The sequence below is a fragment of the Vigna unguiculata genome, chromosome 3, assembly GCF_004118075.2.
Source record: "Vigna unguiculata cultivar IT97K-499-35 chromosome 3, ASM411807v1, whole genome shotgun sequence".
In the NCBI taxonomy this organism is placed as follows: domain Eukaryota; kingdom Viridiplantae; phylum Streptophyta; class Magnoliopsida; order Fabales; family Fabaceae; genus Vigna; species Vigna unguiculata.
Genome location: NC_040281.1, coordinates 57164411 through 57186547, shown reverse-complemented (window position 1 = coordinate 57186547; position 22137 = coordinate 57164411). Strand labels below are relative to the sequence as shown.

General features: G+C 31.1%; 3 protein-coding genes across 7 annotated transcripts; 2 read left to right on the top strand and 1 right to left on the bottom strand.

Annotated features, from left to right (window-relative positions):
- The first annotated feature begins 1345 nt into the window (after positions 1-1345).
- Positions 1346-4836, top strand: LOC114175227 (cysteine-rich receptor-like protein kinase 10). Of its 3 annotated transcripts, none has more exons than XM_028059994.1 (7): positions 1346-2559; positions 2652-2771; positions 2867-3048; positions 3319-3529; positions 3705-3942; positions 4018-4168; positions 4344-4836. In XM_028059994.1, the coding sequence occupies exons 1-7, from the start codon at positions 1464-1466 to the stop codon at positions 4554-4556; spliced, it is 2211 nt and encodes a 736-aa protein (XP_027915795.1). In that variant the 5' UTR covers positions 1346-1463; the 3' UTR covers positions 4557-4836. The 3 variants fall into 3 exon arrangements, with proteins under 3 accessions (XP_027915795.1, XP_027915794.1, XP_027915793.1); XM_028059993.1 differs by having other exon boundaries at positions 1348-2559; positions 2664-2771; positions 4248-4836; XM_028059992.1 differs by having other exon boundaries at positions 1348-2559; positions 4248-4836.
- A 5411-nt stretch (positions 4837-10247) lies between these two features.
- Positions 10248-12016, top strand: LOC114179195 (nod factor hydrolase protein 1-like). The gene is made up of 2 exons (XM_028065439.1): positions 10248-11514; positions 11727-12016. Exons 1-2 carry the CDS (start codon positions 10431-10433, stop codon positions 11774-11776), a joined length of 1134 nt encoding a protein of 377 aa, XP_027921240.1. The 5' UTR covers positions 10248-10430; the 3' UTR covers positions 11777-12016.
- Positions 12017-15055: 3039 nt separating this feature from the next.
- Positions 15056-20920, bottom strand: LOC114175996 (DCN1-like protein 5). Of its 3 annotated transcripts, none has more exons than XM_028060872.1 (9): positions 20658-20920; positions 19217-19301; positions 18803-18877; positions 18680-18716; positions 17203-17286; positions 17034-17094; positions 16843-16949; positions 16348-16413; positions 15056-15352 (listed from the first exon to the last, which is right to left on the bottom strand). In XM_028060872.1, the coding sequence occupies exons 1-9, from the start codon at positions 20725-20727 to the stop codon at positions 15251-15253; spliced, it is 687 nt and encodes a 228-aa protein (XP_027916673.1). In that variant the 5' UTR covers positions 20728-20920; the 3' UTR covers positions 15056-15250. The 3 variants fall into 3 exon arrangements, with proteins under 3 accessions (XP_027916673.1, XP_027916674.1, XP_027916675.1); XM_028060873.1 differs by having other exon boundaries at positions 16843-16946; XM_028060874.1 differs by lacking the exon at positions 20658-20920 and adding an exon at positions 20425-20572.
- Positions 20921-22137: the final 1217 nt, after the last annotated feature.

Below are 22137 nucleotides of genomic sequence, written 5' to 3'. Positions count from 1 at the left end.
GAAATTATATATATATATATATATATATATATATATATATGTGTGTATAATATGTTTAACAAACAGGGTTATGAAAGTAAAATTACCATCTATTATTTAAAATCTTTGCAAGAATAAAAAGATGGGGTTTGGGAATTATCCCACAGATCTGTCTTTACTTTTGTGCTAAAATCGTTTCCAAATCAACAAATTCTAACAATATGTTTAAACGAACACAGCCTAATAAAAAATTACAAACTTTTACCGAAAAAAATATTAATATTTATTAATTAAAAATATAATCAATATTAATGTTTTTAAATCATTTAAAATCATTTAAAATTTATAATAGTTGGTTATAATTTATAAAAAAAAAATTGTATTTAAATAAAATATTTTAAAATAAAATAATTTAAATAAGATTAATTCAAATTTAATATATTTTAATATTTTAAAAATTATAAAATTATCCGTATGAACATGATGGTAAAACAAAATAGGTTTTGAAGTATGCATTGATAAAATTAATGAAATTTAGTAAGAACTTTAAAAAATAAATTAAAATATTTAGTTGAGCTAATTAATCACTAGTTTAAGGTTAGAAAATATAAATCAGAACTCGAATCTTCATATTAAATAATTTAAATTTTTCATTATAAATTATTTTAATTTTATATGACTTAAAAATTGTATATATATTAAAGTTAAAATCTTATTAGCGTAAAAAACTTGTTTTCCATATAATGTAAAATAGTTATGATTTAGCAGTAAAAAAAAACAATTTATTAAAAATAATCGAATAATTAAAACAATGATGAATAATTAAAAAATATAACAGCAAAAGAACAATAGCTATAAACAAGATTTGGATATAACATAATATTGATATCTGGATGTACTAAAAATTATTAAAAAACTACCTTATCAAATATATATATATATATATATATATATATATATATATGAAAAAATTATCTAATTTTATGTACTAAATTTTGCTATGTGGATGAAACTAGCAAACACAGTGTAGTAGTGATTAGATACCCACATTGATGTGATGGAGATGGATTCAACGGAGAATTTTGTGAACAGTGGTGGAAGCAGAGAAAAAATAAAAAGAATAAGAGAAAATGACATTGTTTTCTGGTCTTCTTTGAATTTAAAGGGTTACAAAATAAGTAGCTGCACCTCTTCCACACGCATCGACTCTGCACTTGTATTGTAACTGATTATAGTGCATTCTAGAACCATCAATTTTTGTTCTTTTTACGCAACAATGGAGTCCTCTGGTTTTCTCCAATGTAAAAAAGTTGGTTATTAACAGTACTGTTGTTGGAAATGGTGATGATGATGATGGTGAGATCAGTATTTATTCCTAATTTTCAACAAAAAATGAAGAAAAGAGAGCGGTGCTAGTGTCAGCACATGGCAACCTAATAAATCAATATTTTCTTCAACACTTCTCAATTCTCATCATCATTAAGATGCCTTCTAATCTCATCGTTTTCTGCACTTTCTTTCTCACCTTATTCTCTTTCAAATCTCATTCCTTTGCAGATAACCCTTCCTGGGTGAAAGCCGGGTATTACTATTCCGGCAATGAAATTTCTGCTTCGGACATCAAAGCCACGCTTTTCACTCACCTTTTATGTGCTTTTGCCTTCATAAACCCCACCAATTACAACATCTTCATCAACTCTTCGGAGGAGCAGAAGTTCTCCACCTTCACCAAAACGGTGAAGCTGCAAAACCCATCTGTTTCAACGCTTTTATCCATCTGGGGTGGCAGGGAGGACTCTTCGGTGTTCACCTCAATGCTAAATGAATCTTCTCACAGGAAGCTCTTCATTGATTCTTCCATCAGAACAGCGAGGTTCTATGGCTTTCATGGCATAGACCTTACTGGGGCGAGGCCAAGTTCCGAGGTTGCCAATTTCGGAACCCTTTTGAAGGAATGGCGTGCTGCAATAACTTCTGAGGCAAGAAACTCTACCAAGCCAGAGCTGTTGTTGGTGATGGCAGGTTACTACCTTAAAGCTTCGGATTCCTTGAGTTACCCCTTTGATTCGATGCAGGAGAATTTGGACTGGGTGCACTTTGTGGCTTATGATTACTATCTCCCTAAGATGGCCAGTGCCACGGCTTTTCATGCGGCTTTGTATGGTTCATCTGATTGGGATAACACTGATTCCGGCATCAGAGAGTGGAGGAGGAGGGGGTTTTCTTCTAAGAAGCTGTTAATTGGGTTGCCTTATCATGGATATGCGTGGAAACTTGTGACTCCTGCAGCAAACGGTGGCGTGGGAACACCAGCTTCGGGACCTGCCATTACAATGGATGGTTCCATGGGCTACAAGTTCATAAAGAGTTACATCAAAAGCTTTGGAAATGGAGTTGTTTCACGCTACAATGCAAGTTTTGTGGTGAACCAGTTCACTGTTGCGTCCACCACTTGGGTTAATTTTGATGATGTGGAGGTCATCAGGGCCAAAGTTTTTTATGCAAGGGAAAATGGGTTACTTGGTTACAACGTGTTCCAAGTAGGCAATGACGAAAATTGGGAACTTTCAATAGGTGCAGGTGAGTTACAGCACAATTGGTTGATGTGGACTATGTTTATGTAAGTATATTGTTATGCATCATATGCATCACTTTACAAAATAATCCTTCAGCTCAAGTTGTAGATGAAGAAATTAAAGATCATCACAAGAGGAGAGTGCTGATAATTGTTCTGCTTGCTGTTCTAACTTTGGTCCTCCTGTTGGGAATAGTATTTTGCTACTACAACAGAGGTAAGGATGTAATGAGGAGGAAAAAATTGAGTTATCTATATAGAGACTGGAACATATACATCTTTCCTATAATTTATGTACTACCTTTTTGGCAGGGGCTGTAGCCAGTGTTACCAATCTATTGTATAAACTGAGATATTTACCAGAAGCAGAAAAGGATATCGATGCAAACGGTTCTGATTTGACAGTATTCAGTTATCTCACTATTAAAGCGGCAACGAGTAACTTCTCAAAAGACAATAGGCTTGGAGAGGGTGGATTTGGCACAGTGTACAAGGTATGATTTGGAAACTAATCTGTTAATGAAATATGCTTCGTGCAATTAAAATATCTGAACTGAAAGCTAGCGCCATTATTTCTGTGGTAAGATAGTGATGATGTATTCTTTACATGCTTTTTGTAGGTATTAATTTATTCATACAATTCGGTCTCTGGTTAGGCAACACTACTTTTAGCTGTAATGACAAATCTGATACAGTAAATTTAGGGATAGATAACAGTGTTTTTCGTTCACATAAAATTGGTAATTACGACTTGATTCTGTCAGGGCAAATTACGGAAGGGTCAGGAAATAGCTGTGAAAAGACTCTCAGAAACCTCAAATCAAGGCCCTGAAGAATTCAAGAACGAAATCACACTTACAGCAAGACTACAACATGTGAATTTAGTTAGACTTCTGGGATACTGCACAAAAAAGAACGAGAAGATTCTGATCTATGAATACTTGCAAAACAAAAGCTTAGATAATTTCCTCTTTGGTCAGTTGCTACATCACTTGTCCCTCATTTAAGTTGTTACATTTCTTCTAAGCTTCTTCTTAACCTACTATTGCTAAGTTCAATTAAACTTCAAATTAGCAATAATTCCGGAATGTCCTGTTTTGTTCAGCTACACATTTATGTGACTAATAATTCAGGGTTGAACTTGATGCAGATCCAACGAAATCAATTCTCTTAGACTGGAATAAACGTGTCAATATCATTGAAGGCGTTACTCAAGGCCTTCTTTATCTCCAAGAGTACTCAAATTTTACTATAATTCACCGAGATCTTAAAGCTAGTAACGTTTTACTAGATGACAATATGAATCCGAAGATATCGGATTTTGGCATGGCTAGAATTTTCAGAAAATATGACCTCGAAGCAAACACAGAAAGGATAGTTGGAACATAGTAAGTGAATTAGCAATGGTCATGTGTTATGGTTGTTCCTTTTATCTCTCTAATCACTTCATGTTGTCTTTGCAGTGGATACGTACCTCCTGAGTACGTGAGAAAAGGCATATACTCAACGAAGTACGATGTTTACAGTTTTGGAGTTCTTCTCTTACAAATCATAAGTGGAAAGAGGACTTCATGTTATTATGGCCTGCATGAAAATATAACCCTCTTGGAATATGTAAGTTATCTCTTTTTTTTTTTCTGACTATTCTATTTACTTTATGGTTTGGTTGAGGTTGAAATAACTATTAATTCAGGCATATGAACTGTGGAGGGAAGGAAGAGGTGTAGAGTTTGTTGACCCTTCATTGGATGATACATCATCTCCTTGTAAAATCATGAGATGCATGCAGGTAGCTCTACTGTGTGTTCAGGAAAACTCTGTGGATAGACCTTCCATGTTGGAAGTTGATTCACTGTTGAAGAATGAAAGTGCAGTTATTGGTACTCCCAAAGTTCCTGCTTTTTCAGTTCAGAAACGTGGAGATGAGGAAGAAAGATCTCACAGCGGAATCAACTTTTATTCAATCAATGATGTTACAATTTCTCAACTGGCACCAAGATGATGGAGCAGGACATTCTACTTCTTACGAAACAAGTCATGTTTATTCGACTTTGTTCCTCAAAGCATGGAACTTATCTATGGTTTATAACCCAACCAGGTTTCATCACTAATTCTAAAGTCAAAAATTTATAGTGATGACATTTTTTAGAATTACCTATATACGACTTGTAAGTGATTTTAGTGAGATATATGAACCCAAAAGCAAAATATAGCTCCTTCACTAACAATCAAAGTGTTAGTGGTTTTATAATTGGAAAATCATCATCCCATTTCTCTGGTAATGGATTGCCCCTAGTGAACAAATTTGAGTATTAGGAAGTGTTGAACAAAGGTCACTATTAGGAAGTAATAATACAAGCAGTGGTATTTAAAAACAATGTTTTTCATTATAAATTATATTTTAAAACATAATTAACTCATACCAGTAGTTCATATCCTCTAGAAAACGATTTCCATTAATATATTTTTCATAAAAAGAACTTGGCACTTGTCTTCCATGGAGCTCGTGGTCACGTGTATGTAGAATCAAATTCCATTAACTTTCTTATTTTGACACAGGGAAAGAAGATTTAGAATTACTTATAAAGTTTAGTGTTTATAAACTAAGAACAGAATAGGTGTAAGATAATTCCCTCTGCTCAGACACTTCATTAAAGTGTCAAATTAAAAAAAAAAAAATGGCACTGTTCATATGTACTTGTTAGTCAGATTCATAACTTGTGATAACTGAAAATTGGTATGAGATAAGTGAGAAATGGTAATTAACATGAGAGAATATATAAGACGCAAAAGAGGACAAAAGATAAAAGATAAGAAATAAAAGAGTATACAAAAAAAACAAAAAGAATTTTTTGATTTTTTGGAGCCGATAAAAATTAATCTTCGTTACTATGTAGTATCTCCATTTATAATGGAGAATGAATGTTACTTGTAGTTCTTTATGAAAAACATATTTGAGAAAATATTTGATTTTTATTTTTTTATTATATTGAAAACCTTTTTATTTTTTTAGTATTTTAAATTATTTAAAAATAAGTGTCATATGAAACGAATGGTCGAAAAGACACAAAAAATAAACAAAAAAATTATTTTATATTATATATATATATATATATATATATATATATATATATATATATATATATATATATGTATGAAAAACATGATAATGGGTGTCACGTGACGTTTAGACCCACACTAAAAGAAATAAGAAAAAATATTTTTTTTATGATTTTTAGAGCAAAATATTTGTAAATATTAAAAAATAATGTCCTTAACAGTAAATGCCAAATTTATGTGAAAAAAAAACACATGTAAACTATTAAAAAAATATAATAAAAATTGAGAATTCACAAATCAAAAGAAAAACAAAAATAGGAGTACCTTGAAAACTCTTGAATTCCTCTTTTTCTCTATCAATCTCACTTTCCTTTTCTTTACATTACAACTACCTTTTCTCCTCTCTTTTTTTCTTTTTTACTACCTCCTTCAACATGGTTTTATTTTTTCATAAGAGAGATAAAAATGACATGTATATGTGTGAGTGGGAATGTGGAAGAATTACGTATGTGTGTAGGAATTATTCTTTTTATCCCTTCTCATATGACATGCTGAGTATTTATATTCATACATTGCATTGTAATAATGTAATCTTATTCTTATTTATAATGAACAATAAAAAGAATGAATTGGTCATGATAGCAACATATTACGAGAATCAAATCATAGCAAATCAAGACACAATAATTATCATCATCAGTAATATTGATTCTAATCATTATAAGAGATGTTGCTTCTAAGTATTAGAATCATATCACTATTTCATGAACAAAATGTTGAAAATAAAAAAATAAGAGTGAAAATATCTTGGGTTGTTAGACTCATGAGAAGGGGTGTGATAATTAAAAACAAATTGAGCTCTTCCTTTTTTTTTTTCCTTTTTTTTTCTTCTCTCTTTTTTGTCTTTTTTGTGCTAAAATTAAAAATTGAAAATCTTTGAAGAAATTTTTTTTTCATCGTTTTTTATTTAGCATTAACTAAAAAACATTTTTTTAATTTTTATTTCTTTATTATTCACCTAGACAAAATTGGATGTTGGTGTTGACAAATATGAGATAAAAGATAAAAGATAAAAGATCAGAAATGAGATATAAGAGGTAAGAAGATAAGATATATTTTTTTTCCTTTTTTTTTTCTTTTTTCGTCTCTCTCATTTTTGTCTTTTTTCTACTAAAATTAAAATTTGAAAATCTTTGGAGAAAATTTTATTTCACGGTTTGCTATTCATCATTAACTAAAAAACATTCTTTATTTTTTATTTCTTTTTTTTCACCTGGACGAAATTGGGTGTTGATAGATATGAGATAAGAGATAAGAGATACGAAAAAAGAGATAAAAGATATAAAAGATTAAGAGATAAGAAATAATAGATAAGAGTTAAGAAACAATAAATAAGAGATAAAAGATAAGAGATAAGAGACAAGAGACAAGAGACAAGAGATGACATATAAGATGTAAGAGATAAGATATACGATATAAGAGATAAGAGATAAAACATACGAGATAAAAGATAAGAGATAAGAAAGAACAAAAATATTTTTTTGGTTTTAAGGGACCCCACAAGGTTAAGTGATAAGTGTAAGAGATAACAGATAAGAAGCAAGTGACAAGTGATAAGTGATAAGCGATAAGCAATAAGTGCTATGGGATAAGGGATATGTGATAAGTGTTATGTGATAAGTGATAAGTGCTAAGTGTTGAGTGATAAGTGATAAGTGATAAGTGACAAATGATAAGTGGTAAGTGATAAACGATAAGTGATAAGTGGTAAGTGATAAGTGATAAGTTATAAGTTATAAGTGATAAGGGATAAGTGATAAGTAATAAGCGATAAGCGATAAGCGATAAACAATAAACGATAAGCGATAAACTATAAGTGATAAGTGATAAGTGATAAGCGATGAGTGATAAGTTATAGGTAATAAGTGATAAGTAATAAGTGATAATTGATATGTGATAAGTAGTAAGTGATAAGTGATAAATGATAATTTATATGTGATAAGTGATAAATGGTAACTAACAAGAGAGAAGAGAGATAAGTTATAAGTGATAAGTGATAAATGATAAGTTATATGTGATAAGTGATAAATGGTAACTAACAAGATATAAGAGAGATAAGACATAAGAGATAAAAGATAAAAGACAACATATAACAGATAAAAGATATTGTCGCAACCAAAATCGCGACACGGTGAATAATCAAAAATAAAATTTGAAAAATTGAGTTTGGAGTCACCATCATAGTTTATTCTAGAACACTACGGAAAAATCAACAAGATAAGACAAGGTCTGCAAAAAACCATATTTTAGGTAGGGAGTTGGTTACATGTGGGGAAGGTATTAACATCCTCACAACGTTCGTCCTAAGACAATCCCTTTAATTAAATTCTAAAAAAGATGTGGTTTTTCAAAATGTTTGTTTTTCCCAAAAAATAATAATAAAAGAATGTACAAAAGAAACAAAAAGTAATTGTGTTGGTTTTTGGGTCCAACAAAGATTAATCAACGCTCCTATGTAGTATCTCCATTTATAATGGAGAATGAACACTACTAAAAAAACTCATATTTCTTGTCAATTTTGTTTTGAAAATTTGTTCGTAGAAAATACTTACAAATTTTGTTGAGAAAAAAAATTTACAAGAAATTGCTACCAATTTTCTTGCAAAATATTTTGTGTAAAACACTTTTCGCAACAAATTTTGTAGGAAATACTTGCAAATTTTATAATTTTGTAAGAAATTATTATCCACAAAGGAATTACCTGCCAATTAAAATTCTTAGAAAAAATGGTAGAAAAAAGTCTTTTCTTGCAAAAATTTTTAACAAATTTGCAAGAAAAATCCCATGTAATATGAAAATTTCTAGTAGTAGAAGGTTACGTGTAGGTCTTTATGATTAATCAATGCATGCATGTATGTATGCATACAGGTGTCACATAATGTCGTCTAGTGGGTCTCAAAGTGAATCAACCTGATTCAGAAGGGTTGGCTCACCACGAGTTGGGTTAAAATTGAGTGAGACCAACTCAACTCATTTTAACCTAGAAATTTTACTAACCGATTCAACCAACCATAGGTTGGTGAATTAAGTGGGTTGACTCACTAATCCATAAAAAAATAAAAATAAAAAATCAATCATTTTCAAATATTATTTGTAGGATGAAACAACTATGACATTTGTCGGATATTAAAATTTCTAGGATGTCATAGATATCATAAAATAGAAATAAATATAATGAAATCAGAGATTCTTTGTCTAGTTCAAAGATAAAAAATAAGTTGATTTCAGTTTAACTGAGTTCAAAATTGCTCGAACCCATATAACTTGTGGGTTAAGTGAGCTCAACTCGTTTTCGTTTATAATAAACAAAAATTTTAATTTTTAAATCCAGCCCACAGTGGCGGACCTTAGTTATGGTCCAAGGGGACCTTTGCCCCTAATTGTTTTCACAATATTCATTATATACTTTTATTTTTCTTTTATATATAATATATAATTAAATATTTTTTTAATACATAATATGTAATAATAGTTTTATTATTTTAATATACAATGCTTATTACAATATAATAAGATATTTTTATTGTTATAAAATTGTTAATAAAAAATTATTTTTTCAATAACAAAACTCAAATAACTATTAAATTTAAAATATAACCAAATATGAAAATATTTATAATGATTTTTTTACTTAAAGTTACTAATATTCTATTCAAGAGAAAACTAGATTTAAAGTTCAATTTTATTATTTATCGTTGGTGTTCTTAGTTATTTAAATTTGAAGAGTTCATCGATCATATTTGAATTACGTCAATTTTTTTACAATAATAAGAAATACATTTTACTTAATCTGAATTATATTTTTTGTAAATTTATCAAAATATGATTTCAAAATGAAATGGGAGATAATTTCATGCAGACAATATGATTATTTATATTAAAAAAGAAATAATTTTAAACTTTAGTTTTGATTTAATTATTGATGGATTCAAATAATTTAAGAGAAAAAGAATCGTTATATACAATTTTTTGGAATTATAATTATATTAAAATATATATTTATTTTTGTTGTATTGTCAATAATAAAATATATAAATTTTGAACATATTATGTGGCACTCCAAAATTTGTGGTGAAGATTTGTAGTTACCCTTTGTTTTGATATTTCTCATATAGTGCCTTATTTATTTAAATTTTTCATAAATTAAAAATAGATATTTTGTACAAGTGGTTTACCTTATTTCACATGTAAGCCAGCTAAGGAAGAAATGTTTTTTTTCTTGAAGGAAAATCTTTTAATTTTATACTCTAGGTTACATGTATGTACCATATCATGTATTGTATGATTAATTTTATTTAGGGCTCCCCTAAAAGTCAAATATAACAATTCTAAAATATTTATATTCACCTTCTCTGCTATTACAAAGGACGCTGGGCAGTTGAAACAATTTATATGGGAATGAGCATTATTACATATTTTATTAGTACTTTTTGCCGTACATTAATTTGAGTAAGTGTTGACAAAGGTTTATGACATTGCTGAGTTTTAATCATGTGAGTTAGAAAATAAAATTGAGTTGACATTGTTGAAACACTGAGTGCAGAAACACGTTCTTATACTTGTTTCGACGGCAAGAGAATCCATTAACATTCTCTCCAACCATGGACGGCTATGCTCACAATCTTTTCTTTAAGATCCTCACACTTTCTTAGACCAACTTGCATTACCAATTATAAATATGCATAAAACCTAAGGAATCAATAACCAAATTGCATAGTCTCTATTCTTCAAAAATTTCAATAACCAAAGTTTCTTCATGGCATTTCCCAACATGTTACGATTTCTGTTTTTATCAATTTTCTTTGTCATAACCGTTACGAGTTCCACGTCTGACATCAAAGCTATATACTGGCTTCAACAACCGCTTTTCCCTCCTTCAGCCATAAACACATCACTCTTCACTCACGTTTACTATGCTTTCCTTGCACCCAACAACGCCACTTACCAACTCGACGTTCCAGACTCCACCGCCGCAACCCTCGCCACCTTCACCGCCGCTCTCCGCCCCTCCGTCGCCACTCTCATATCCATCGGCGGCGCCAACTCCAACCCCGACCTCTTTGCCGCCATTGCATCCAACGCCGCCGCGCGCGCCGCCTTCATCAACTCCACCATCGCCGTTGCGCGCGCATTCGGCTTCCACGGGGTTGACCTTGATTGGGAGTTTCCCCGCACCGCGAACGAAATGAAGGACCTCGGCCAGCTCTTCAAAGAGTGGCGCGCCGCCATCGCCTCCGAGGCCTCCGCCTCTGCCCGGAAACCGCTCCTCCTCACCGCCGCCGTGTACTTCTCCGTCGATTTCTTTCTTTCCACCACGACGTCGTTGCGATACCCGGTGCGTTCCATTAACGATAATTTAGATTGGATCAATGTCATGAGTTACGATCTTAATGGGCCGTGGAGTAACCGCACTGGGCCTCCTGCTGGGCTCTTTGACCCGAAAAGTAATGCCAGTGTGTCCTACGGGTTACGGTCCTGGATCCGGAGCGGGGTTGTTCCGAAGAAGGTGGTGATGGGTTTGCCGCTTTATGGGAGGACATGGCAGTTACTTGACCCGAGTGTTCATGGAATCGGAGCTCCGGCTGTTGGGGCGGGTACCGGGATTGATGGTGCGATGGCGTTGTTTCAGGTGTTGGAATTTAATAACGAAACGGGTGCGAATGTGGTGTATGACAAGAAAACGGCGTCGGTTTATTCTTACAGTGGTAGTAATTGGGTCGGGTACGATGACCCGGTAACGGTTGCGGCTAAGGTTGGGTTTGCTCAATCTCTTTATCTTGGTGGATATTTCTTTTGGGCTGCAGGCCTCGATACCAACGATTGGAAAATCTCAACACAAGGTAAAGGAAATTGCTTCAAAATTACATGCATTCATAGGTTTTTACTTTCTGCACCTTCACAATTTCATCTCGCAACTTCCAAATTTTCAAAATCATCATTTTATTTTGCATTTGTTTTCTTTGTAGCATTCTTTTTCTCTTCTTCCTCTGTAACAGCGTTAATGATAAAATGAAAGGGGAAGAGTGAACTGAAACTATTGCCATTAATGCAGCTCTAAATTCATGGATGCTGTGCATAAATGAGAGGGGAAGTGTGAACTGAAACTTGAGCCTGTCACTTCGTGTTTCTGCTATCATTTTGTATCTTACAGGGACGATTTTATTGGTCTTTCAACATCGAGTAATTGAATTCATTGAATCACAGGTAGGTCACAATGCCTTCATTCAGCAAATGAATTATTTTTCACCTATATTCCATGTACAACATAAAATGAAAGGGAAAAATTTCCCTGCTTTTATGTAAAACATTTTCTATTTATGTAAAACAGTAAGAGATGTCTCAGTTGATTTCTAAGTAATTAATAGTGCGAATTGGTCAGACTCTATAACACAGTAATTGCATATCTTTATCTTATATTTTTACACTCATAAAATTTGGCTAAATTAAGGTTTTGTTGATCTGCTCCATGCAAAACCAAATACCTCAAAATAACATATAAATTCAGAAATTAGTAAAAATTAGCATATATACCGGATTAAGCAAAAAAAGGCATAAAGAAGAAGAAAAATAAAAGACTTCATAAACCTATAAATACTATAACAAAATTTTACCTAATTAGTTTAGTCCATATTAACTATATGGATTATGTACATACTAACCATTTGAATTTCATTATTGACTTCCATAAAATAAATATTTGGACATATATTAGTACATACAAATCCTATTAAGCTCCTTAAGTATTTGGGAGGAGAAATGATCATTTGTTTTTAACCACCTAACTTATATCCTATGTGTAAAATCCTTATTAAGTTCTTTCTTCCACTGTATTGAAATATATCAAACGATTAATTTAGACACTTGGAGTGTTGAAGTTATACACAAACACGTATATTTACTGTGTCTTCAAAATATACGAATGACCATTTATTTTAAATTTTTAAAATATATTAAAAATATTTTTAAAGTACCAAAGTAGTACGTTTTTAATGCTCAGAGGACATCACCAAAAAACTCATTAGAGAAACCGAAGTCTAGGGATGACAACGGGACGAAGACGAGTTTTGCTATTACATACTCATCCCGTAGAAAAAATTTCATTATCATCCTCCTACCGAAATCTAACGAGTATCAAATTTTTGTCTTATCCTCATCCCCACTAGGTAATGGGTATAATCTCGTATCCATACATGTACCCATCTTCTTACTTTAATTTTAATTTTAATTAATTTTTATAAAATAATAAAAAATTACGGTAAAAGAAACATAATATTATCAAATATTCAATATTAGAAGGATAATTGTTTCTTCGATATAAAATACTTTGAAATAAATTATAATTGTTTACGTTTTAGATTAGAATAGCAAATAAAATTTCATGAGAACCAAAACATTTATTAAATTTGTAAACATTAATGAAACCTAGTTGATAAAATTTTAAAATATTTTTAAAAAAATATAAAAGAAAAACAAATATTAAAATTGAAATATATTTTAAATGTTTGTTTACTTCAATTTTTAAATCTAATGAGTCTCTTTTTTTATAAATTAATAAAAGTTATAATACATCACTTGATCGAAATGACGTAAAGAACAAATAATAAATATAATAATAAAATTTTTGACATAAATCTTGTATCTTTTGAACTCCAATACATGTTGGATGGTGATAAAAAATATTCATGGCAATTACATTGATTTTTTATATTGTAGTAAATAAAAGTTATTTATACAATTATAGTGAAAAAAATTACAGTATGATTGATAATGAGTTAGAAAATAAAAAATAATTAGATAAAATATATTGAAATTGTATTATACATGATGAAAATAAACAACAAATAAAAATATTAAAAAATTAATAAATGTGTGTCTTAGAAACAATTTGAGAGACTAGCGAAAGAAATCGCACAAAGAAAAATAAATGTATAATTAAGGATATGATAAGATGAAAAATACCTTAGAGATCTAAGCAAACTTTTCAAATATCAACATATATTCTCAATGGTTTAGAAATAACGAAAATTGTTTTAGCGAAATAAAAGAGTTCTTCAAATGAAATAAAAATGAATAATAATAAGTAAATAATATTTTTTTTATATTACCTAGTAAATAAAAGGTTTATGTTATTAAACACTTAAATTGAGAGTATTAAACATTCTCACGTAAAAGGAAAATATATAATAAATAAAAATATTAAAAAATAATAGAAATATTTAAATGTGAGACATAAAAAAAATAATTGACATATATCATTTTAACATAATTACATAAAGGTTATGATAAGATGAAAAAAATATATTGGAAATGTGAATTAGTTTCATGACAAATCAAATAATTAGAAGAAATAAAAAATAAAAAGTATATATATATATATATATATATATATATATATATATAGGGTTACTTAATTAATTGTGAATATTTTAATAATTTAAATGAGGTTAGAAATATGACGGGGACGGGTATTATGACGGGATATGTACATCCTCATACCCAATTGAAATAGTCAGGAATTTTTCATACTCATACTCAGTCGATGTGAGAATTCTCTATCAAAACAGAGACAGATTCGGATAAGGCCCACGAAGATGAATTTATTTGTCATCTCTACTCGAGTCGAAACTTTTGATCTTTCACTTCATTCCTTAAATGCCTTGTGATTATCTTTGTTCAACATTTTGATTTTGTTGTATAACATTAATTCCTTTTTTTATTGCTTAAAAAGACAGCATAACATAAAGTATTTTGAAAAATATGTTAATTTTATTATATTAAATATAAATTAGTGCTAAAAAAATAAAATATTTGCCCTCCTACTTGATTTTTGAATGTATAACTTGACAACTCAGTGTTTTGGACCCTAAAACAAACAATGGAATCAATAACCCCATGTTATATAGTAAAATTGTTCAGTTATAATATTTCAACTATCACAAACTCTTTCATCAAGGCTTCTTGCTATAAAAAAAATCAAAATTCAAAACTTGGGTTTCCACTCTTATAAGTGATTGGATATCCATCCAATTTCTTAAAAAATTGATCACAATCCTAAAACCAATACTACATTTAGTCTTTCTCATTTAGAAAAGATTACATATTTATCCCACCTAAAGCAAATGTTAAGAATCTTAAAATCAAGAATGAATCATCCTTCCTCGATTGTTTTTTCATAATCAAAAACCACTGTAATATTCATGAGCTTTTGTAAATTGTTTTACTACACTGTTAACGTTCCAATTTAAATCCCCGTGTAAAAGAATCATTTCCTCTCACGAAAGGCTTTGAATTAACCCTTTTAAATCTTCCAATTGTTTTCCAAAATTGGAACTTTGGTAACTGAAATGGTTAAGCCACGTATGAATGTTAGAAAACAGTATATCCAGATGAAGAAAAGTGAATATAACTTTGACAGTTGACAATGTATGAAGTTGTTGTTACATGGGATTAATTCTGCAGAAAAACTGCGAACTGATTACTCAGATCAGCCATATACAATTGTATATCCGCTTCAAACAGTATTCTCGTTCGGAGTTGGCAGATTAAAAATGAACAGAAACTTGAGAAAGGTGAGAACTATATTTTCTCTGGTTTTTCTTTTAACCATTCAACAAAATTGTCGAGGATCACGGGCCATGCTTGACTGGAATCATAACTTCGAAGATCACTAAAGCTTACCTGCCACCAAAAAAACATCAGATATATTTTTCTGCTTGCGACTTTTAAATATGAAGCACACCAAATTTCACCCATCAAATGTACTAGTGTACAATTCATACACATGGATAATTAGACATTATCCCTACAGCAGTTGACCTCATGCGCATAGATGGGTTGACTTTTTCTAGAATGATGAGTTAAACTCGTGAAGCAATTGGCACACCTCGTCTGAACCAATGTCATTTCTAATAAAAGCTTTTTATCTTCTATTTGATTTAATAAAGTTTTTTAATCAATGTGCAGTATTCCTTAGTTCACTGGTTTAGCTAGCAAGACCAGTTATAATACCTGATTTCTATGTTCAAATATTTTGCACTCTTTCTCTTCCTATTAAATGTCTATTAAATACCAAATTAAAAATTAAAAATAAGATCTTTGAATTTGATCAATAGATAAGAAGATAATCAAGGTGTAAAATAATTAAGCAAATGTCATATTTTAAACTAGTCAACCCTAAGCTTTAACTATGAATTGTTTAAATCAAGTCCAGATTCTGCAGTCTTTTTACCCAAAAAACAAGCTTTAGTTTCAAGAATTTGGTTTAACTCTGACTCGTTTACACCAGTATAAACAAGACGAACTTGAATTTGTTTAACAATTAAAAGGGGAAAAGGATGACTAGCATGAAGTGCACCCAATTCAAAAATCAAAAGACTTGTGAATTTTGCGAATGGATTTCCAATGGTGTATGTTATGTTTACTGATAGAAGGAAGTAACTGATCGATAAAATCCTTGTTATCATCATAAAATGTAAACTAATATTCCAAGAGAAATTTTCCTCCGGAGCGCTAACTGACTATTTTTATTTTTTACAACTTACTAAGAGCTTCATAATATTTATCAATAGTCAAATTAACCTCACAAACAGACAGTAAACTTAACCAGAAGTGAAAAATGAGTATGATATAAAATCCTAAAGGCAAACTAAGAAAAAAAATAAAAACAGCATTACCTCCTTAAAAAACCGATAAAAATTTCTCCAGTGATCTATGTTTAGTGCCCTGTAGTCGTTTTGGACCTGTCAAATAAGTATTTCAACTATCAGAAAATAATTTAATGTGTACGGGCATTAAAAGTCATTTCAACATCTTCCACCTAAACAACACAACTTTATTGTGTATCATACACAAGGAGTAACCAAGGGAAATTACCATAGTTTTATTATACACACTCCATGGGAAATATTTCAAGAATGTACACTACTTCTAGATCATGAAAACACAAGAAAACAAAACTTTATATAATCAAATAGCTACAGTTATAATGTGGAACATTAATTAAGTACAAGAAAATAATGTATTAACATCCTTCACAATCTAGCATATTTGCTGGACATCACTGAAAGTTGTTATCAAGAGTCATTATTACATGCAACTGAAAAGGTTTAAGCACAACGGGCAGATAAGCATAACATCACAACATATTATTATATAAAAACCTACACTACCTTTAGATACTCAGTTAATAAATTAACTTGAGTAGGGAATTCAGATCTCAGAACGACATTCAACAGCTCACAGATGGTCTCAATATCTACACTCCTTTGCTTATCTTCTGAAAGTATTATTATTTACATTAGTTACATACAAGAACTCGAAAGGTAGAACAAGTAGTCTAAAATAAGTGAAATCCTTTTACCTGTCAGACAGTATTGAAATGCATAGGAATAAAAATCCTCAAAGCACTCTGGTACCATCACCTAAACAAGACACAAGAAATAAATACACCAAAATACTTTTTGAATGACAACCTTAATAAGAATACAAGAAAACTTCACTAAGAAACTTAAAGCAGAAAAATAAAATACCTCTTTCTTCAGTCCACCAACGACCTTTCGTAACTTTGGGAGTGTGTCGGCCCCTAAACATTTGAGCCCTTTTCGCCACTCATCCTATCAAGAATAGGAAAAAAATGATGACGATAACATGTCCAAAAACTAACATTATGGTGAAGAAATTCAAGCCGCCTATACTTATGATGACAAGAGTGTATAGCACCAGTATACGAAGATTTTGGTTTGAAGACCTTAGATGCCATCAATCTCTCTCTCTCTCTCTCTCACACACACACACACTCAGGCGCAATATACCCAAATGTGACAGGGTTTTCAACATTTAACAAATGAAAAATTATTAACTATATTGAGAATGACACTCAAAAAGGATCATATCTCAGACCATGATTCGGCCAAGTATTTGTATAAAAGAAAATTCCATTTACTGGGGAGAATTTAGTATTTCAGTAATCAACATGAATATAACAGATAGACCAGAGAAGTCCTTGACTACGAGCTGATAAGCCCAAATGGCATGGGCCCAAGTCTAGAAGATTTGAATGTAATGATGTTGTCAGAGGTTCAGTCCTTCACCAGGCCAATGAAAAAATGCACCACAAGAAACATCAACCTCAAACAAAAAAGCCCAGCTTCATTCCTCAACCCAGGTGTTCACACCTCCATTGTACCAAAAATAGAAAAAGAAGATAAAATACAGATAAGGTAAAAGAAAGACCAAAAGAAACTCTACAAGCAAAATCATCCAACTTCCAATCAAACATGGGCCTACAAGACCATTTGTGTAGTTCACATATATACATCCTCGCAAATTGAGCAATTTCCTTAGAGACAGGTTTCGTCGGGTAATATATCTTTCATGGGACATCAAGAAGCCAATTGCCACCACATACACCAAAATCTATCAATCCTGCAGTAATCCCGCCCTCTGCCCACCCCCGAACAAAATTCCCACACCACTGTTGTCAATAATATTTCTTATATCATGACCTCAATACAAAAAAGTTGAGCTACAGAGCCATACCATACTATTAACTCCCTTTAGCTCTTATTGAATTAAAAAGCCTACTCCAGACTGAAGGGCGGAGAAGAGACGAAGAAAAGACCAGCATCAGAGCATACTTGGAATTGACAGTGCCAACCTATCTATTTCACTAGTATTGATTCCATTATTAGCTACACACAAACTAAATAAACAAATAAGAGTTTTCTTTAAGTGAGAAGTTCCTTTTTTCTCCCAATGTGAGGTTCCTTTCTTCATCATTGCGAGTTCACACACACACACATATCTATATATAGAGAGAGAGAAAGGATAAATGCAAGTATATACATCAAACATTGAAATGTAGAAATACATCAATACATAAGTATTAAATGAAGGGTTACATCAAGAGAACAAATCCATGGTCAATACATGAGTATCGAAATGTCGTTCACTAATTTCAGCAGTGTGTAACTAAACTAAGATTGTAAAGCAATACTCTCTACCAACCTTGGAAAAATAACCTTGTTTTTCAGCTTTCATTTTCCTGACAAGATAAAAACATATTTTCATATAAGTCAAAAAAACAGTTATATACAGGAAAAGGAAAGATTAATCTAGTCCATTACTTACCAAGCAAGTATCAGCATTCTAACATCTGTATGATCCACATGCACATCTTTACAAAATGCCACAATCCCGTCTGGGCTGACCAACCAAACAAAAAGTATAGAGATTGCATCAAGACGAGTCACATAATCTTTAACGAAGAGGGGAAACAATCTTAAAACATAAAAGAGAAGCATTGAACTTAAACATGCATAATATGTTGAACACGTGTTTGTTAACTAAATTTATATAAAAAAAATGAGACCTAAGCCCTGTCTAATTCCTTACTTAAAAAGTGCATTGAAAAATAAATAAACCGCATGCTATGTAAATATAAGCTAAGTTCCAATTTAACTAAAGCATCATATATTCTAATCCTAAACCAGATCAAATAACAATTAAAGCATGCCACAATAATTTCAACATGCACGTACTTACTCAATCAAACCCAGTGACTTGTTTGCATACGATTCGAATAGGTTATCTATTCGATCAAATTGCTTTGTGGTTGATTTCTTTGGTTCTGAAATAATAACATGAAATGAAATCATTGTTATCAACAACTCAGCAAATTAGAGTCAGCATTAGATGGAAAAGGTAAAGATGAAAGGAAATATTTCGACATTAATTTGAAAAAACTAGAAACAATCATGCATAATTAAGGCTTACGGTTCAGGACAATACACATCGTGATATACTTCCAGAGTACTCTCTCATGCTGATACTATTCGAAAGAATAGCTCAGCAAAAACCAAATGATTTATTTTGAAATGCAAATAGTTATATTTTTTTTACACAAATCTAACCAAAAGGACACTAATTATTTTGTCTACTGGAATGCAGTTGCTTTCTTAATAACATCTTCGGTCTCACCACAATGGTAGTGCTTTTACCTCAGCATTTTAATAATGTCCCTCATAAATAGATCAATCAATCCTCATAAACTGTAGAAGTATTAAGCTAAAATTGCTCTCAGATTGTATTGGCTATAAACATGCCGGCTGTCTTGATAACTGGCATCATACTATTGTAGTAAGCTGCAACAGATAACAGAAAAGCAGCCTCCTAGAAGATATGTACTCTGGATTTTAAACCGCTATGACATGATTAACTATTTAATAACGAAACATACAACCTCTTATCAGCACAGGTGTGTTTTTTTTGAATTTATAGATACCACCATGTAAGATACAGATGCCGTTCAAGTTATGTGCTGGACAAGTACCATTCAAATTATGTGCTTGCATAACAGAAGGTAACCGGATACACACTAAAAGTAAACAAGGTATACTGCACATTGCAAATAATATAGATCATAATTGGGCACAGGGGGCATTCTAATAACAAATTTCCTGAGTATTTCACAAATAACATTACATGTAAATGATTCATAAACAGCCGAAAAAATCAGGCTTAACGAGTAATTGATAGGTAGCATTGCAAAAACAAGATAGACACCTAGCACCACCACCACCCTCTCTCTCCAAATTAACCCGTAAAAAAAATGAAAGCAAATAATCCAATATGCCGCACTGAATCTGATCAAATCTGTCCGAATTATTAAACCACAACACCAAAATCTTGAAATCTTAAAATCTTGTGTATTCATGCTTTGAATTTTGAAGCGTTTAAATCGAATATCGTACCCACAACTTTACAACAGGAAAACATGGTCCAATTACAAATACTTGACCTCGATCAGCACAGAGATCGATTAAATTTGCCAACTTTGGCACTTCGCCACAGAAAAACTCATTGCCCCACAAAAAAACAACCAAAAAAAAACAATTAAAATTTTCAATATTCATTGTTCTTTTAGTGAATATTGTGATTCGATTTTCGCGGGGTAGAACCAATCGGAAACGAGAAATAGAAGTACCGGTACGAAGAGAAGAATCAACATCAGAAGAAGTGATTGGTGGGGCCGCTTTTCTTTTGGGACGAGGCATCTTCACAAATTGTGCAATCAAACACTGTCAAATCTTTGAGAGACGCAATGGAATCGATTCGAAAAAAAAAATAGAGAAAGTAAACCCTATTCACGGAGGATGATGACGAACAAGAGAAACCAGCACAGATTCAAGGTTTAACCGAGGTTTTATAGCTTTGGAATTAGTGCTCCTTCCATCAATCTTTTTTTTTTTCCTTTGGTAATTAATTGTATGAACTTAATTATTAGATTGTGAGTTAATTAGAAATCACTTTGTCGTAACTTTTCTTCTAGTGATTGTTATAAAAGTTAACAAATGTACATATATATGAAATAAATAAAAAAATGCTTTATATCTTGAATTTAATTTGTATGCCAAGTATCTTACCGGAAAAAAGGTCTTTTGGTCTGGATTTTATTTAATTAATTTCAATTTGTTGTTGTGGTTATGAAAACTTGATACCAGAGTTGAGAGAAATTAAAAGGGGAGATGAACGAGTTGATACATGAGTGAGAAAAGTGGAGATGAAAATAACACAATTACGTTTAAAAAAAAAATTCAATTGTTACTTAGATAAAAAATAATAATAAATAAAATTTTAATACCAACTCAATTAAAAATATTCTATAAGTAATTAAAAGTTAATTAAATCTTTTTTAAAACAATCTTATTTATATAAAACATAATTTCCTATGTACTTTTGTTTTTTTAAGACATTCCGTCTATTTGAAGATTGATCCACTCTCTCAAAATTAAAAATGTCAATTTTCAAGTAGAAATGTCTTTTCCAAAAGATAATAAGTGTCATTAGATATTTATAATAATTTGTCATTCTATAAAAGACAATGAACTTCTAGTAAATGTGACTAATAGGTAAATATGGTCCATAGGTTAATGTGATCAATAGGTTGAAAAACAATGATTTGAATAAAATTGAGTTATTTTTATAAGTTTGATATGTTGATAAATACGCGGAACTAAAAATTCATTTTGAACAATTGAACCTTCTCAAATTGTTTCTTCCTAAGAACTAAAAAGATTTGTGCTAAAATAATAGATGCCAAGAAGAACAAGAGACCTTGAACACGTAATGGATCTTGAAGTACTATTTCCGCATCCCCTGACCAAATCCACCGACATTAGGATTACTTGTTAATGGCTGATCAAGTTTAATAGATTCGTCTTCTGAAACAAGAAGTTTTGGTCCTGGAGGTATAATATCAATCACTTCATGCTCATGTAATGCATCTACTATAGTGATTTCGTATTCCCCTTTTTCTTTTCGTATCTTATGAAAAACACAAAAGGTGAAGAGTGTGATCAAAATTGATATGAATTATAAGTTGAATCATATTTAATATTATATATATATATATATATATATATATATGTGTGTTATTAGATTACATTATTGAAGTTCTAAAATAA

Coding starts and splice junctions, on each gene's coding strand:
- LOC114175996 (XM_028060872.1), bottom strand. CDS start 20,727: ATGCCTCGTCCCAAAAGAAAAGCGGCCCCACCAATCACTTCTTCTGAT. Junction 17,095..17,202: donor TTGGTGGACTGAAGAAAGAG/GTATTTTATTTT, acceptor TGTCTTGTTTAG/GTGATGGTACCAGAGTGCTT. Junction 15,353..16,347: donor TTTATCGGTTTTTTAAGGAG/GTAATGCTGTTT, acceptor TTTTGGTGGCAG/GTAAGCTTTAGTGATCTTCG.
- LOC114175227 (XM_028059992.1), top strand. CDS start 1,464: ATGCCTTCTAATCTCATCGTTTTCTGCACTTTCTTTCTCACCTTATTC. Junction 2,560..2,651: donor GGAACTTTCAATAGGTGCAG/GTGAGTTACAGC, acceptor ATAATCCTTCAG/CTCAAGTTGTAGATGAAGAA. Junction 3,049..3,318: donor GATTTGGCACAGTGTACAAG/GTATGATTTGGA, acceptor TGATTCTGTCAG/GGCAAATTACGGAAGGGTCA.
- LOC114179195 (XM_028065439.1), top strand. CDS start 10,431: ATGGCATTTCCCAACATGTTACGATTTCTGTTTTTATCAATTTTCTTT. Junction 11,515..11,726: donor TTGGAAAATCTCAACACAAG/GTAAAGGAAATT, acceptor CCATTAATGCAG/CTCTAAATTCATGGATGCTG.